The following is an 18260-nucleotide window of genomic DNA, read 5'->3' as shown; positions in this document are numbered from 1 at the left end:
GTACATTATATATATTTGAATTAAATGAGAGTTGCACTGTTACGTATAGTCCTGAGACGGACTGTTTTTGTTGTTGTTGACTGACGTTTCGACAACCTTAGCGGTAGTCATCTTCAGAGTCAAAATGAATGTATAATCGCTTTCATAAATATGTATTTCCTAGGTGAAAGTGCTTCAAAAAGCGCTCAAATACTGGCAAATCGCATCGACAAAATATCTATAACAAATTGTAGACAAACCATTTTGTGTTCCAATATGTCCAATCACAGTCTCTTCACAATTAGAAACTGGATTTCATGAGAGGCAACAGCTGCCTCTAAGACTCACTTGGGCTCTAACAATACACAAGAGCCAAGGACTAACACTTCCCAAAGCGTGGATAGATATTGGCAAGTCTGAAAGAACTGCCGGAGTTTCATACGTTGCAATAAGCAGGGTAAAATCAATTTTATCTTGTGTCATTGAACCAATGACTTATGAGCGATTAACAAGCTTGAAATCATCAGCCAATTTACAATACAGGATTGAAGAGGAAAACCGCTTAGATAGTTTAGCACAGACTTCTTATAGCAGTGTAATAAAGACGAAGTCTGTATAGAAGACTTTACGAAGTCTGTATAGAAGACTTCTGTATCCGAAGTCTGTATTACATATTCCGAAATCCAGTTTCAGAAATCCAGTTTCATGAAATCCAGTTTCAGACTTCTAAAGTCTTTATAGTCATACATTATGTGTAATCAGTCCTATACAACAAATCAATTTCATGGCCATAATCACTGTATGTATAATGTATGTAAATAAGATCATCAGCAAATACGATAAAGGTAAGTTATTTTTTCAGGCTTATTACATTGCCTTCTCATATTCCCCTTTTTATGATAATGCACCAGTTTTTAAATATTATCTTTTTTTTTGTAGATTTCTACATCTGGGTTATTAATTGAAGAATCAAGAACAGACTTTCAAAATACTACGATTTACGCTTTCAATAATGGAAATGCTAGAACAGACTTTCAAAATACTACGATTTACGCTTTCAATAATGGAAATGCTATGAATAATGACTGCAACGACTGTACCATTCAACTTTGTATGTGCATAAAAGTGATTCCTCACTAAAACAACTGAGTAACATGAATCCAGGTGAAAACATATGATATACTAACAAAGAAGCACAGGGAGACTTGAGAGATACATATATGACAACATATAACGATTTGTATTGATGGATGTGTTGATCTTGTGCTGTTGGCAACCAAGTGAATGAAATTCTGAAAATTTCATTTAAGCTCCGGTTAACATGATTTAATTGTTATTGGCCGAGTTCTAAATGACAATATGCACATTTTTGTAAAATGAGCTTTGAAAACTGTTCATCCAATTAGTCCATTTTGAAATTAGCATAATTATACATACATACAGTGTTACTTCTTGCATCTACTTCTATAAATTGATTTATATGACAATTTGAAAATAAAAGATGACACAATTAGCTTGTCTTTATGCAATGACAAAGTATACGAGTTGTTGCGGTTTCTTGCTGTATTTTTATTTTTACCATTCATTATTGTATTGTTTATGGCAGATGATAAATGATGGAAAACACGCAATAGCAGTTTCCAAACTGTTTTACTTTACTTGGTGGAGGGGCAGCACTTCCCTTGCGATAGTAACTCCTAGTTATATAAAATACAAATCTAGTTCTATCACAGAAAAAAAAGGAATTTGTCCACCTATGGGTTTAACTGATATTGCACTTAATAATTTATTAAAATAGCAATAATCAGAATATGTTGTAAAAGAGAAAGAAAAGGAAAATAAAAAAGATTTTCCAAAGAGAAAATGAAAGAGAATTGATGATGATATATTGATTTTTTTGCAGAAATAAATCAAATTTCTTGTAAATAATATATATTTATAAGTCATTAAAAAAATTATGATTTCATTTTATATCTTTTGTCGGTTGTGTGAACTTCACATTAATAGAATAATAAAATATGGCAAGTGCTAGTGAAAATGAAATTGATAAAAATGATCATGTTGTAAGTAATAACTTAAATTTGTTTCAACCAGTTCCTCGAAATTTCGCATTTTTAGAATTTAGACCTATTAATTTAAATCCCGAACCTGATAAACCTTATGCAAAAAAATTCGAATGTCAACTGTTAAAATCTGAACATGGTTTAATGAGAACTGATGACATCGATACGAGTGGTAGAATAAAATTAATGGCTGGTAGCGCTTTATTTAATGATTTAAACATATGCGTTTATCCAAGACTTTTAACTAACATGTGGTGTAATATAAATTTATATATTGATGTTTTAGTAAATAACATTACTAATCAGTATAACAGGATTTCATATTTAAAAAATACTTTATATACACCACATGAATCATGTGGCAATTTAAACAATGTGAACCTAGATATATTGGATGGAAGTGGAAAAAGGGCTGAAGTAGATAAAATTGCTTCAAATACAAATGCGGGTGATAAAGTTGATGTAAATGGAAAAAATGCGCGAGTAGATCTTTTAAATAATAAGACATGCAAAATTATAGATCAACTTGATATGACTTTAATAAATGGATATGGTAAAACAAGTTGGATTACTTCAGCTAGTGATTTGAAATTTCAATTTGCAAGGTCAGAAAAACAAAATTATTTGATGGGATTAGCTGCTAATATTCCTCAAAATTACGATATCCATATTCTTTGTTTGCAATAGACGTCACTTCCGAAATTCCACTGTCATTACGTATTCATATTTCCAGCTGAAGGCCAGGTAAATAGAATTATATCATAAGCGTGATTGCCCTTCATGTGTTCTTTATTCAAATATGCCGGATTGCTGTTCAGTTTTTACTTGCTCTAATCGAGCTAATCGAGAAAAGGATAAAGGCTATTATAGGATACCGAAAGAACTTCTCCATAAAGGGGAAACATTAAAAAAACTAACAAAAAGACGTCATGAAAAGTGGCTCAGAAACCTTTCATTGTCCTCGAAAGGTATCGAAAGCCCCCATGCTCGCGTATGTGGTGAACATTTTGTTAAAGGTGCGTAGACGAACTTTGTAATTCAATATTAAAAGCAATTGAGAAAGAGTTTGAACTGAAGCGCCTTGCAAAATGTCTATAGACTCTATGGATATAATTTTTACATTCATAATTTTTTTGTTTCCAAGGTCGGCCAAGCAATGTCTACGACGAACACGACGATTGGGCTCCTACACTTAAATTGGGTCACCAGAAATTAAAACTTATTCGTGAAAGTGCCATTAAAAGAAACGATCGGACCAAAAAGCGAGACCTTAAATGACGCCATTCCGAAGCAGCTGTTGCCCTCCTTGATTTACAAAAGCTGGCTCGACTGGAGTCTAACGTCCATCAAGAACATGAACACCCAGCTGAAAATAACTTATATTTACAACAAGGTAAAAGTATTTTTATATTTCCTTTTCCAAAAACTTTTTACTTATTCATGGTTTTGCTTCAATAGAGTCAAATATCAACCATGCTGAATGCCAGACTGAAAGAATCCAGTAAGAATGCCAGATTCATACTTATTAAAGTCTAAAGGTTTGATGTGGCATTTATGTTGCTTGTCCAAATATTTTCTACAATGAGCACAATACCACTATTTTAAACAAAAAAAATTTGGAAAAATTTTATTACATGTATTACAAAAAAAATTTTCGACAAGGAGTGACCTTAACACTGTTATTATTTTTAAACAATCTGTTAAACAGATTTTTTTGAAAACAATCGGTAGATTTAAAAATTATATTACATTCAGTGCATTGAATAGAAAAATTATTTTCTTTCTTACAGTTTGAATAACATTTTAAACATGTATCTTCATTTTTACATATAGACTCCACATACTTGTCAAATATTAAACAATGCAAGCATTTAAAACAAAATAAATCTAGGTTTAAGTTAGAAAAAAGTTTTGGATTTAACACTTATCTGAAAGGATTCGTGATTAGTCACTCTTGAATCATAAATTATTGTATCTAATGTATCTTTAGAAAAAATTACCAAATGAAAATTACCTTATTTTAAATAGTTTTTGTAAATTATATCCAGTTGGTTAATGGAAACACTTCCTTCTTGTAAATTTGCTTGTTTATAAAATGTTTTAACTTTGTCTAAAGTAACTATTTAATCAACTGATTTATGTCAAAATTTTTTTAAATTTAGATAGTTTATTGTCATTATTAGCAAACATTTTTCCAATGAATGCAGCCACAGGAAAACAACAATTCTTAATTCTATTTTGCAACTTGTCACACTTAATTTGTAAAATACCATTTCTCATTTCTCTTTGATACTTCAGTACTGGACGATTTGTTTTACCACCACCCCTTACTATCATCATCAGGATTTAAGTTATAAATAAGCTTTTTGTTTTGTTTTTCCGAATTGGACTTTTTATTAAATGAGATTTTCTCATTTCTATATTGATTTGGAACAATTATAATACATACATTATTTTCCCAATCATTTTTTAAAAATTCTGAAATGTTACTTTGTAAATTATGTTCAATAAATCTAATGTCTGTATAGTGAATTCCTTTAAAGATAATAAGGCTGTCAAAAAAGATATTAATGTAGCTTTTTCAAAAAAAATCTAATTCATTCTCAGAATTTACAGATAATTTTGCTATATTAAGCAAATATTGTAATATTTTTGAATATTGTTTCAAAAAATCAGGTAAATTGCTGAAATTGTTTTTTTATAAAAATTTGATGTATGTGATCCTTAACTTCACCATTTAATGTAAAAATGGTTTTTTATATTGTAAATAAATTAATTTTTTTATACATTCAATTTTTTCACCAATTTTTGAATGAAATATTTTCATTATTTCATTATTTGAAATAATTTTCATTTTTTTTCTTCTTCAATTTGTTTATATTTTCTTTTTGACATGATTTTTCTTTTTATCTTTTATTTTGTTTGCTTCACCGTCTGCCTTATCATGATAACCTATTTCATTTTCAGCAACTTTTATACACATGTAGTTTAGATTTAATTTTATAAACGGTGCATCATTGATGGTTTATACATAGAATTACCCATTGCTAAAATTAATTAATAAAATGGCTGGATAAACACGATGTCATATAGAAGTTTATTTATTTTTAAATAAAAATAAAAAAGAAAAAATAAATACTAATGGAAGAGCCAGTACTAGTTGTACCTATAAAATAGAGGATAATGATAAATGCATTTTATTCTCACCTTTCTTAACTCAACAATCAATTAAAGTTTGGGAATCAGATGATAATGATGATAATTCTGTAAGATATTATGATGTTAATAAAATAAAAAAATTTTTTTTTTGTTATGTTATGTTTATAAAAAAAGATTTATGTAATCTCGAGTCAAGTCTTTATGATATATGTTTTAAAATTTTAAAAATTAAATGAATATATGTAACAAAATATGTAACTTTATGCTGGAATAAGATTAATTTACTAAAAAATGAAACAAAGTATAAGAAAAGTACAATGTGATGGAATTACCTTGAAAAATGTAAGATGTCGAAAAAAACTTCAATGACCAATTATGTTGGATTCATTAGGGAAAAAATTTAATTTAAGAATTAAAACTTCAAACATTCCTAATGCTGGAAAAGGATTATTCATATAAAAATCCAATTTCATAAAACAAAAAAATTGCTAACTACACTACAAGACATATTACTTCAAGACAAGTAATTAGAACATATGGTGATGGTTTAACAGAATGTGCAATTTGCGATAAAGGAAATGTGTTGATGCTAATGAAACAAATGTTGATGCAGCAATACATGCAAATGATGCTCGACATTCATGCTTTAAAAACAACTTGTTTTTACTTGGGAAAAAATTCAAATATTTTTTAAAATCATCAAAAAACATTAAACCACACCAAGAAATAAGTATAAATTATGGTAAAGTATATTGGAAGAAAAAAAGTAAAAAGTGAAATATTTTGTATATAACTATTTTTTATACGAAAGAATGTTTTATGCAGTGCGGTGTTTGAAATTAAATTTAGATATGATCTTCGCACTTTGTTGGACAATTTAATCAATTGTCTCATGAACCTGAAAAATTCAGGTGACTCAACGGGATTCAAACACATGATCTCTGCGGTGCCGGTGCAGTGCTCTGACCAACTGACCTATGAAGTCACACAGTGGTGAGCAGGTCAATTTTGTTGGGCTCATGTTTTCTCGTGAAAGGAATGTCATACGAAAGAATTCATGAGACAATTGCTTAAATTGTCCAACAAAGTGCGAAGATAATATCTACATTTAATAAATATTTTTATTGAATAAGATAGTTTTTTACATAAATAATGTTTTATGTAATGAATTAAGTACACAAATTGATTTCAATTAAGATTGACCCTAATATTGGACCATAATCTCAAACGTTGTAAAGAAGTGTTACATTCCATTTCCATGACTGAAAAAGAAAGTTACATCCTTACTGCAAATTGTTACATAGTTGAGGCAAAACAACTTGAACTTTAATGAACTTTAATGACTAACAATAGGTACTCCCTATAGGGCTTTTCAGTAGCTATTTACAAAATTGAATACATATACATATTTGACTTATAAATGTTTGTAAAAAAGACTATTATTAAAACGATTTTAAAGATAAAAGTAACATTACAAGATGGAACTACAAAAGATCTTTTAAAGCTTTCTTAAAAGAATCAAGAGACTTGGAATTTTTCACATCTTTGTCTAAATTGTTCCACAATTTGACTGCCCTATATGAAAATGTGCGTTGGCCCGTTGATGTTCTGAACCTCGGAATTTGAAATAGGTCTCTATTACGGGTGGCCCGATCGCGAGGACTCTTATGGAACTTTTTGCAGAGATATTCGGGGGCAAGGTTATTTACGCACTTGTATGTCAAGACTAAGTCCCGATAGTCTAGACACTGTTGAACAGGCTTCCAGTTTAATTGGCGCAAGAGTGGCGAAACATGGTCATATTTCCTGGTGCCCGTAACGATTTTACAGGCAAAGTTCTGCAGCAGTTGAAGTTTTGTTATATTTTTGTTGGTGGTATTCGACCACACGGACGAGCAATAAAACATTTTGCTGAAAACTAAGGCAGACATGATTTTCAGAAGTGTTGTTTGGTCAAAACTTTGTCTTACACGGTTTATTTGCATTAACTTGGACAGACATGAAGACGCTACCTTAGAGATGTGATCATCATACGACAGATGAGAATCCAACGTCAAACCTAAATCTTTAGCTGAGCTCACAGAAGTCAGGATTCTACCCAGGAAGGACAGGGATGGCTGCGCCGGCAATCTGTTTATAAGTTGTCGCGTGCCAAGCAAAAGAAATTTCGTTTTTTCTGGATTGATAAGGAGGTGGTTTTCGCAGCACCAAATTGCGACTCTGTGGAGATCTTTCTCTAATTCCAGCATTGCTGTTTCGGACTCTGGAATGTGGAAAGATCTGAGAATTTTCGAGTCGTCTACATAGGATTCGATTTCACAAGTTAAAGACGTGTTTGGCAGGTCGTTAGTATAGATGCAAAACAGTAATGGTGAAAGGATGGCTCCTTGGGGGACTCCGTGACTGATGGTTAGCGGGTCAGACAAGGTAGAACCAATACCAAGAGTTTGGGTGCGGTGCGATAGATAGCTCTCAAACCACCTGACTGTGGCAGGTGATGCGCCAACGGATGTTAATTTCTTTAATAATCGTTGGTGGTTTATACTATCAAATGCTTTTGAGAGATCTAACAAAATCAGAACAGTAATCTTTTTCTTGTCCATAGCTTCGAGTATGTTATCTGTGATGTAGATGTTAAGAGTTTCGGTGGAATGTAATTTCTTGTTTCCATTCTGATGGTGTTTCCATTCTGATGGTGGGTTAAACTTGAACTCATCCGATTGTGAGGAACTGTTATATCAGATATAATCAGCACTTTTTTTTGAAAGCTGGGTTTCCGTCTGCCATTGGTTGTGTTGATTAATCTGACATTGTTAATTGACATTATTTAGATTCGCGTGCATTTTAACCTAAGGTTGAATGTCTTAATTCAGGGTAAGTTAACTCAGCGCTTAACCCTGCTTTGAACAACGCAATTTTAAACATGGTTCAGCAAACCTTAGGTTCACAAATTTAACCCTAGTTTAATTGACCGGCTTTTGACCAAACATCCTCTGTTGATCTTTATGAGCCCAACAGTAAATCCAGCGCAGCTGATGATGGAAAGATACAGAGAAAAGACCCAAGGGAAAAAGGCACATTGAAAGATTTAATGATATAAAGCATAAACATCTACAGGAATTTGTCAGATGCACAATGAATATTTAAAAAGGTCTTTAAAGGACACATGCAACATAAAATTCGGATTCTTATTTTTGTACTTCACATGGAGGTATAGCTCCAACTAATAGTTCACCAAAGTTTGAGACTCAAAGGATAAATATTTTTGATGATATGGAGGTTTAAAGTTGATGTTTTACTGATAACGTATTGAAAATGCCCGACGAGCTAACGACGGCTACCGATTGGAAAAAGGTCGTCGTGACGTAATAGTTGACATTAGCTAAACGCGGTCAATTGCGTGCTTCGTTCAAAATATATTGGTATCTTCATAACAACACGACAAATTAGCATTGAAAATATGGTTTATTGTGGCGCATTTAATTGTGACGGTTCTTCTAAGAACCACGAAACGCAGCAAAAGATTTCTTTTTTTTCGTTTCCCGAAAACAAGCGCATGCGAGATATTTGGATTGAAAAGATCCGGCGCAAAATTGAAGCCAACAAAGAGCTCAAAATCGTGCTCGCAACATTTCGAGAGTTCGTGCTTCGTGCAAAATTTTGAAGCGATGCAATCAGTAGGATGGACAGCAGGACAGCTTTGCCTTAAGAAGGATGCTGTACCCACGATTTTTGAATACTCTGTGGAACCCACAAGTGTAGCATCTAAAAGGAAGCAGCCAACAAATGTTAGAACTGCATTTGAGAAGAGACGAAGACAAGAGGTGAATACTATAGTTATAGTTAGCAATACTTGTTTACATTTATCAAAAACTAAGCTATATAGCATTAGCAAATTGAAGACAATTTTATAATTTTAGACTATTGACGACGTTCTTGCAGAACATGACGACTTTCTTGTAGACGACGACCACGATGTGTCAACATCGGCTCGAAGTGTTTGTGCGTTTTACCTCAAAGGAAGTTTGTCTAAGATGAAAGATGTCAAAATATATGTAGACAGCGAAACGCAAACATATACAGTGGTAACTAATTCAGACTAATGTCGTTTGATCTTTTTTGTGTTATTTTAACTCATAGAAAATTCCTTAACGTACCTTAGAAGCGCAATGTGAAATGCCAAACAGCCATAACAATCCGTCCGCAAAAACACGTAAGGTCAAGAACCACTCAAACAAAAGTGCCAAATATGATAAGTAGAAGTATAGACTTTCCATTTCGGCCGTTTGATTTTTGTAAAAAATCCAGCAATACGATAATTTTATGCTAAGGTACGGAGGTTGAGTTCATTTCAACAAAAAATCACAGCACACAGACGATGTCATGTGAAATTGAACATTTTGAGGATAGCGCTGTATGGTCTGATACAGAAAGCACGTCGACGATGAGCAATAGCTACAATGGATCAGACTCTCAATGTTCAAATGAGTTAAGAGAAATGAAGAATCCGACAATGACAATGCAACGTTAGTACCAACTATCCAGTCACCTGACTATTCTTTACATTGCTTTTCTCTATTATATGTTTCTCAGAATGTTACGTCTATCTCTCTGATTCTGATGGTAATTTTTATGTTATAGGGAACACGTTCAAAATGAGAGAAAATACATAGTGTTTGATAGTTGCCTGAGACAGTGAGTCAATGCCCATGTTGTGGTGAAAGCTGTTCCATTATGACCAAAACGACTGATAGTAAGGTTAACGTACTAGCAAAATGTCATTGTGGTTATGTTTGAGACTGGAATAGCCAACCTCTGCATGGGCAAATGCCTTTGGGCAACTTGGTCTTTGCTGCCAGCATCTTGTTTAGTGGTAGTAGCCCCAGCAAAGTTCTTCAATTCCTTTCATCACTCTGGCATACAATTTCTGTCAGAGCGTACATATAGCTATATTCAAACAGCGTATTTGATACCCAGTGTTTCAAATGTTTGGCATATGAACCAAAAGCATCTTCTAGAATCAATCAGAGAAAGGAACATTAACCTTGGAGGAGATGGAAGATGTGATTCACCTGGATATTGTGCCAAGTATAGGTCATATAGCTGCATGGATTTGGAATCTAACAACATTTTAGACACACAACTTGTTCAGGTAACAATTCTTCAACAACTGTACATAAAACATGGTTAGAATACTCACATAATTATGTTAAACAGTCCAATGAAGTGACCAACTCTGGAGCAATGGAACTTGAGGGATTAAAAAGATGTCTGGCAAAGTTTGATGAAAGTGGGATGAAGATGAAGTCGATGACCACATACAGAGATGCTCAAATCAAATCCTACATGTCAAAACAAAGACCAAAAATCGAGCACTACTTTGATGTATGGCATATAGCAAAAGGTATAGATTGTCATAACAAACCAACCTTTTACACATTTCATCAATAATCAAATTCCAACAGGAATCAAAAAGAAAATTTGGGCATCATCAAAAAAAAGTGGTTGCAAATTACTGTCAGATTGGGCCCAATCAATTTCCAACCATGTATACTGGTGTGCTGCTTCCAGCAATGGTGATGAAAAACTTGTCAAGGCAAAGTGGTTGTAAGCAAATAAATTTCAAAGTAACATCAACATTTTTTTTTGTTAACTAACTTCTGATCTTAGGTTCAAAAGCTTATGTTGAGCTGTCTTCGATTGTTGAGTCCAAGTATCTCGAGAGATATTGGAAAACTCAGTTATGAGAAGCAGACTTCATCCATCGAAGGTTTCCACCGAGTGGTGATTCGTTTTGCATCAAAACATACCCATTTTTTCTACAGATCAATAGAAGCAAGGTAATATAATTATGACTTGTGTATGATTACTTAAAAAAGTCATTGCAAAAGCAATAAGTTGCAATAGTTGTAAACATAACATTCTTATAACATTCAAGTTGTAAACAAACTTAACATTCATTTGTAGATTGTTTATTGCCGCTCTTTATTTCAATGAGAATAAGAATAAAGCTCAGAAAACGAAGAATGATGGGCAAACAGAAGAGGCATTGATTGGAGAGTGGCTTATTCAAAGTCAAAAGAAGGACGAGGGGTCATCAAACCAGTGAAAGTTGACAGCACTTATGGTTAGCACAGAAAAATAAACTTACCTTTTCTCAAAGTGCAATGCAAGGCCAACACAATTAATGATTTGCTTTTCAGGATATGTTAAGGACTTGATGAAAGAAGTTTTGTACTGCAGACGCATTAATCCATCACTTTCCAAAGCTCTTGATGTCGCTGGAGTGAAAGAAATACCTGTCCCATTGACTCACCACAAATCAAAAATCAGCAAAGCTGAAGCCATTAAGCAACATAAATCTCGCTTTAATAAATAAAAAGAAATAACGTCCCACATGAAATAAACATAATTACAAATGAACAGACTTGTCATACGCCATAAGCCCTACGATTCAGTAGTGTTGAGCATATTCAAATCCTTTGTATTCTCCAGAAGGCGAAGGAAATGCTTTCCGGATTTTGTCCACAGCACAAGAAGGTATGGGTAGTCGGTACTTTTTTCCCAACCTGCCATGCACACAAGCCGTCCACTGTCGGTACGACGTGTAGCGTAATGCTCTGAATGATACAAAATTTTGTCTAAGATACTTATTGGCAATATATACTTGTCGACATACACCTAATTACACTTCTAAGGTAATATTTACTCGTTTTCTTCACTCTCAGGCATAGGTCCAATGTCATGTGTATACTAGGCTGTATTCTGTATCAAGAAAATGTGCTAAAAAATGATTTCTAAATGCCGAAATTCATGACTACATAAAAATCACAGAAAACTACTTATTTTTAATGACTGAATATGATTCAAGTTGTTTGCATCTCTCGAAATTGCAATCTTTGTGGTTTCAGTACTCCAAAGTTTCATAATATTCGTCTTTACCTTTCGCCATGTTGTTTTATTTATGAAACTGATGACAATATAGCAAAAAATTGCGGGTGCACTGTTACATCATAGCAACTACTATCATGTAATATCATTTATAAACTACTATTATATTATATTATATTATATAACTAAGCATTCCATATTTTTATACTTTAACTTTAAAATCCATTTTGCAATGTCATTACTAATTAGGACATAATCTAGAAGCTTGCTTGCATGCGCTAGAAGCTTGCTTACATGCGTAAACATATTTTGAAACCGCAACCGCATTTATTGTTATTGTGGTTAACTATTTAGTGCTGTAACATACTGTATTGCGTATGGGATGTAGGTCACAAAACCACAATACTTCCCATTAGATATATATAAATGAGTAGTTTACAGCACTGAGTACAACCTACGAGAACAACCTACGAGCACAAGCTACTAGGAGGCATAGACTACCGAAGTAGTTTGACAAGCTACAATCTACCAGACAACTATCTTGGCATTTATGCCATAACTATCTTTTGGCTTTTGTGCCTTTAATCTATTTGGAAAACTGTTGTGAGTCATTATTGGACTCACGAACGCTCAAGAATAAACACTCACGGTTCTACTCAGACAGAGGAGATAAGTTTTATTCATACTTATTGATATTATAATTAGGACACTTATCCACTTTAATATTTACGCGTTGGTTAATAAATTGTTTGAAAAATATAACTGGTTCACACTATCTTTGTAGCGTGTGGAAATAGAACCATAATTAATAGTTATTTTTTCAGGACCACGCACGTAACATGCACAATGATCAAAACAACAAAAAGGTGAGCTTGCGGGGATGTGTAATCCATTTTAAAGGTGAAAATGGGCCATTGACTGATTTTACCGAGACATCTTTGAAAAAAGTTTTACATTGTCACAAGCTTTGGTTACTATACAATGGTGAGCAAAAAGACATCGCTGAAAAGAACAAAAATTTGATGAAAAAAATTCAGTCCATGAAAAGTCCTTTGGCTGATTACCGTGGAGAGTTAAAGTACCATAGAAATTGCTAGGCAAAGTTCACCAATGTCGGCCTGATTAGACAGGCTGAAAAAAGAATGAGCAAAAAGTTTGAAGCTTCAGCAGCCACTGTCAAAGAAAAATATATACAAGAAAAAAAGTCGACAGATGTAAATGAGCCTCACACGAAACTGCTACGATCATCCTCGTTTTGTCATGACAGTTCTAAACCTCCGATAAGAACTAAAGAAGTTTTGCCATCAATATGCATAATATGCAAGAAAGAAAAGGTCCTTTGTCACTCAATCGGTAAATAATTTAACAAATAAACCAATATGTTACAGGTATTCCAATACCTGTTTTGTAACATCATGTTCTGTACTTATTCTACCTACAATATGATTTTACTTTTGTTGTCTTACTGATGGTGAGGAATGTCCAATTTTTTACAATTTGGTAAAGATCTTTATTTATTGACAAGAGTTCAGCGATAGTTAATGCTTCAAGGTAAATATAAAATATATTTTTGCTACTATTGTCTTTTTTGCATTTGCTTTGTATTTCTTTCGGTCCTAGGTACACTCTCTTTGCATCTAGCAAGTGTTCGGACGAATGCCTTCACCCGAATGCAGATAGCATGCTTTTGCACATTAAGAGAGCCAACTACCAAGCAGCCATCTGGAAGAATAGTTTGCAATCGCACATTAATGTTCAACCTCCTGTGAGCCATGTATGGCACATGAAAAATGGTCAGTTAGAGATTCTTTGGATGACTGGACCATCTGCTCCAGATACACTTATTGAGTTCGTGACATGCAAGGCTAAAGCTGGTTGCAAGAATTTTCGATGCTCGTGCGTGAAGTCTGGTTTGCAATGTACTGACATTTGTGGTTGTTCTGACTGCAGTAACTACGCCTCTGAAGATGACGACGATTCGCAATTCAATTTAAAGAATTGTTTTTTCATTTTTTAGTCTTTTTGGCCATCAAGCAGCTATGGAAGATCAATAGCTAAACATATCATTTCAAATTAACTTAGAAAGATTGATCCTTAATCATTATTTAGCACCGTTCTTTTGAATATGAGCCAGCAAATTTTAGCGAATTTCACACAAAACAATATGGCGGATATAGAAAATAAATGTCGAATTTTTGATGGCTCTAGCTCTCTTGATTGCAAGTTTTCGGGATGTAAACAGGCAGATTTATGTTAAGTGAGTACATATCAGTACATCTATGTTGTTTTTACTTAGTCATGAATTTCTGCATCTCAACCTGAACAATAATCCACCATAGCTGTTTTTACGGCCTATACACGACCATAGCTGTTTTTACGACAGCTTCGTTTGTACATACTGTGGCAAACTCTTCCTCTTGTGTGATGCAAATATGATCGCCATGTATCAGAGGATCAGTGTTGCTTACCTCTTGGCAACATATACTTTCCCGTCCTGTACTCATGACCACACAAAAGCCACACTTGCACCTAAAAGATAAAAACATTCTTTTTACTTTGGGAAAAACAATGAAGCAACAATAAAATGCAACTAACCATTCAACATTTCCAATTCTGTGAATGTATTCATCTTCGCTTTCCGATGACGAAGAATTGTCATTACTATGACCACCTTGCGCGTTGGCCAAAGGCTGAAACATGTAAGGTTGTACCTCATTGTTATTGACGACAATATCATAATCGGCTTCTTGTTCAGAAGAATCCATTAATTTTTGTTAAATAAAAAACAGTAATAGCAAACTACCGAAAGCCGTGCAAGTCTTAGAACGATATAAGAACGAAGCTTGTTTATGTCAACTATTACGTCACTCTCCCAGTTCCCAGACTTAAAGTGCCTATGACATGTTTTCAAAAACGCAATATTATAATAGTTTAGATGATTTTAAGAACATTTGCAATATATTTTATAATTGAAAAATTTCATCTTCGTGAATTTTGGATGGCTCTAAGTTGGTTATTTATTGCTTGTCCGTGATGTCAAAAGACCTAGGGCGAGAACTTGGAAAAACGCCGGATCTGACGTCACATCGGGAACACGCTTTTCCCGAACAAAGAAAACACATTATAGTATATAATACTACGGATTGAAATTTATTACAACTTGAGTCGAACAAAAGTGTTTTAAATTGTGCATCAGGAATATTAAAATGGCCTCGAGCTCTTCTGATTCCATTGAAACACAAAATGAATCAGATAATGATTCAATGTTAAACTACATGATGGAATCTGAAGAAAGTTTGATTACCACGGATAATCAAAGTGACTCTCTTGATGTCTCTGAACAGTCTATTGAATCACAAATGCTGCCTTATCAAGATGAACCTGTTGCTGATGAAGAATGGGTTCAAAATTATCATGACGGATTACGTGAACGTCAAAATTTGTTGGAAACTCTGCGTAGTAGATTCAACAATCGTGTGACTTTGGAGCAGTGGTGAGTGTATTTATTCCTTTTTAAAATATTTACAAGTTACGGGCCATAATTCACTTCACACAAAGTCAGCGATTATTGTGCTGCGTTTTTTGTTAGCATTGTCAATTTAAACTAGTAGTTATATTGCAACATGAACAAATGCTACTTTGTATTTGTAGGTGCATTTGTGGTAATTGCAGAACTAATCTGCTTCAAAATGAGAAAGAAAGTCAATGTTGCCAAGAGCTCGACGAATGCATAGAGTCCTTAAAGAATGAAATGGTGCTGGATGAATTGAAAATTGTCCCAAAATGCATTACACTTCATCCAGCTTTCAATTCAGTGTGTCTGGATATTTGGTCATTAAGAATGTCAGGCCCAAAATTCAGAAAAATAGATGGAAGAAAATATGTGAAGCATGATGATGAGAACAGGTACATACCTGTATGCTTTCATTTAGTTCAATTAAATTGTTTCATGTAATAACTTATGACAAAGATTTATTTTGCAAATTTAGATATTTGAGAAGTGTTGCATATCGAGAATTTACCCAGCTGGTGCATGGCTACTTAGGGAATAAACGGATACCACTACCTGCTTGTGCCTATCATGCAATAAGGACTCGATTTGTGGGAAAAGATTTTCAGGGTTATGATGATGAAGAATTTGAGGATAAATAATTTACTACTTATATGCCAATGATTCACCCTCATTTTGATTCTTGTTTTGTGGACAGTCCAGGACCTGTTGGTGACCTTTCATTGGTTTCCCACAAGTTCGACAGTGTGGACGAGTTCTTGTTATATTAATGGTATTTTCTGACATTGTTAATGGGACTAAAATATTATAATTTTGAGATTGTAATATTAGACATCATAACTGTAAGTAATTAATAAAGTATGTTTTAGTCATACCGTTGGTGGGTGGTACATTGTCAACTACCATTTTTTGACGATTGATCTTTTTTTTAATTGCCTCTGCTTTTGATTGTCTAACAAACATGGTATGCATTGGTGCAGGAGACATATTTGACAGTTCTTCAGATGCCTTTTGAAATTGTTCTTTGGTAGCACTCATCATTGTTTTATAAAGTTCATTAATATAATCTAGACAAAGATGCACAATTTTTGGAACAGAAATTGCATTTTTAACACCTCTAAAACTCTACTACAACTGTATTTATTTACTTGAGTAGTATTTGAAATCATATCTCACCAAAATTTTGATGAACTCTGACACTTCTCACAGTAGCTTCACCATTTTTAAATTTTGGATATACCACTTTAAGTTGTTTCTTGCCTTTCATCACCAGCTCATCCCTCCTCAAGTTATCATTGAAATGCAAAACAGCCAAAATGTGTCTAGACAGGAAAAACTCAAAGAATAAAGTTATGTATTTACCATTTATGTACTCTTAATTTATTTGCATACCTGCAATACATTCCTGCAAATGAGTATGAAATCATTTTTTGGAGAGAAATGGTTTAACACTGAGTGAAAACCTTCCAAGCAGCTGGTCTGTAAAAGTGGTGATGCTTGAGAAATACCCTTTTTTTAGCGTGCTATTCAATAGAGCAGCTTGTGTTTTCTCATACACAACTGATTCTAGAAAATTTATACAAAAACATTTTGCATTAAGATGTCAAAAGCATTTTAAGCAGTGATCATGTTCATTGTTTTAAGGTCATACCTTTATCAAGCCACATCCTTTCCTCAATGTCATCACTATGAGCACATGCATTAAAATTGGATTGAGAAATTGAATGAACATTGGCCATATGTTCCAAGAATGATGAAAACTTAGCCCATATGACCTGTCCATTACCATCTTCCGTTGACATTGCACTCCAATACAAATGATTCACGATGGCTTCACCCAAGGAAGGAGCTCCTGACAACCTTTTTCTGTCCCAATTTTTTAAGAATTTTATTGACTTCTGATTTAAAACAAGAAAAAATGCACATATCTTTAAAGCTAAGCCAGACACATAAAATTCTAAACACAGTTATTACTTACTTTGCCAAGTGCCACAAGTCAAAGTAGTGGGTTATTTTAGGAAGCTTCTCCTTCATGTGTTTTGAAATAGAAGTGTGACGATCTGAAATAAAGGTTGACACACTCAAACCATCCTGTAAAAGCCCTTCCAATGCCTTTGTGAATGCCAGATACTCCATTGCTGGGCTGCTACCAGCTTCATTTCTCTAAGAGTCGTAAAAAATTAAACAATATAAAAAAATGATCAGTGCTTTGGAAAAGGTATTCTTAAATTACTTTTACATACCTGCACTAAACAAAAATCTACAATTTTACTTATGGGTCCATTGCAGCAGAACATACTGTATGCACAGTATTTTGCACTATGGCCCATACTGTCATGGCCCATCACCAGCAAGAACTATGTCTTGCATTTTCTTTAATGTTGAATTCAATGATTCTTTGTACTTTTCCAATGTAAATGAATGCTTGGAAACAGCTTGGTCTGAAAAAATTAGAAACCTATGAAAAAATTAATCCTAGAAAAAGCACATGTTCATTAACAAACAATGGATGCAAATTTTTGCATGCATATTTGAAAAAACTGCACACATACATTTTGATGTCGGAAAAAAGATCGCAATGAAATGCACCGCAATCCCATGTGCTGGAATATTTTTAAAGTTTTGCTGGCAGATCCACCTCCACTCAAAATTCCAAA

The 18260-nt window shown here is 33.6% G+C and overlaps 1 protein-coding gene and 2 long non-coding RNA genes across 3 annotated transcripts; 1 reads left to right on the top strand and 2 right to left on the bottom strand.

Moving 5' to 3' along the window:
• Positions 1–11261: 11261 nt before the first annotated feature.
• Positions 11262–11624, top strand: LOC124458052. Its single transcript, XR_006952966.1, has 2 exons — positions 11262–11328; positions 11405–11624. It is a non-coding gene; the product is annotated as an uncharacterized LOC124458052 (long non-coding RNA).
• A 3945-nt stretch (positions 11625–15569) lies between these two features.
• On the bottom strand, positions 15570–17028 carry LOC124457655. The gene is made up of 3 exons (XM_047007870.1): positions 16996–17028; positions 16780–16925; positions 15570–16670 (listed from the first exon to the last, which is right to left on the bottom strand). The coding sequence occupies exons 1-3, from the start codon at positions 17004–17006 to the stop codon at positions 16438–16440; spliced, it is 390 nt and encodes a 129-aa protein (XP_046863826.1). The 5' UTR covers positions 17007–17028; the 3' UTR covers positions 15570–16437.
• Positions 17029–17447: 419 nt separating this feature from the next.
• On the bottom strand, positions 17448–17937 carry LOC124457656. The gene is made up of 3 exons (XR_006952712.1): positions 17847–17937; positions 17578–17766; positions 17448–17501 (listed from the first exon to the last, which is right to left on the bottom strand). It is a non-coding gene; the product is annotated as an uncharacterized LOC124457656 (long non-coding RNA).
• Positions 17938–18260: the final 323 nt, after the last annotated feature.

Source organism: Xenia sp. Carnegie-2017, unplaced genomic scaffold (assembly GCF_021976095.1).
Source record: "Xenia sp. Carnegie-2017 unplaced genomic scaffold, XeniaSp_v1 HiC_scaffold_6, whole genome shotgun sequence".
Taxonomy (NCBI): Eukaryota; Metazoa; Cnidaria; class Anthozoa; order Malacalcyonacea; family Xeniidae; genus Xenia; species Xenia sp. Carnegie-2017.
Note: the sequence above shows the minus strand (reverse complement) of the source record. Positions and strands in the feature narration are given on the sequence as shown.

Coding starts and splice junctions, on each gene's coding strand:
- LOC124457655 (XM_047007870.1), bottom strand. Junction 16,671..16,779: donor CAGAGTTCATCAAAATTTTG/GTGAGATATGAT, acceptor ATCTTTGTCTAG/ATTATATTAATGAACTTTAT.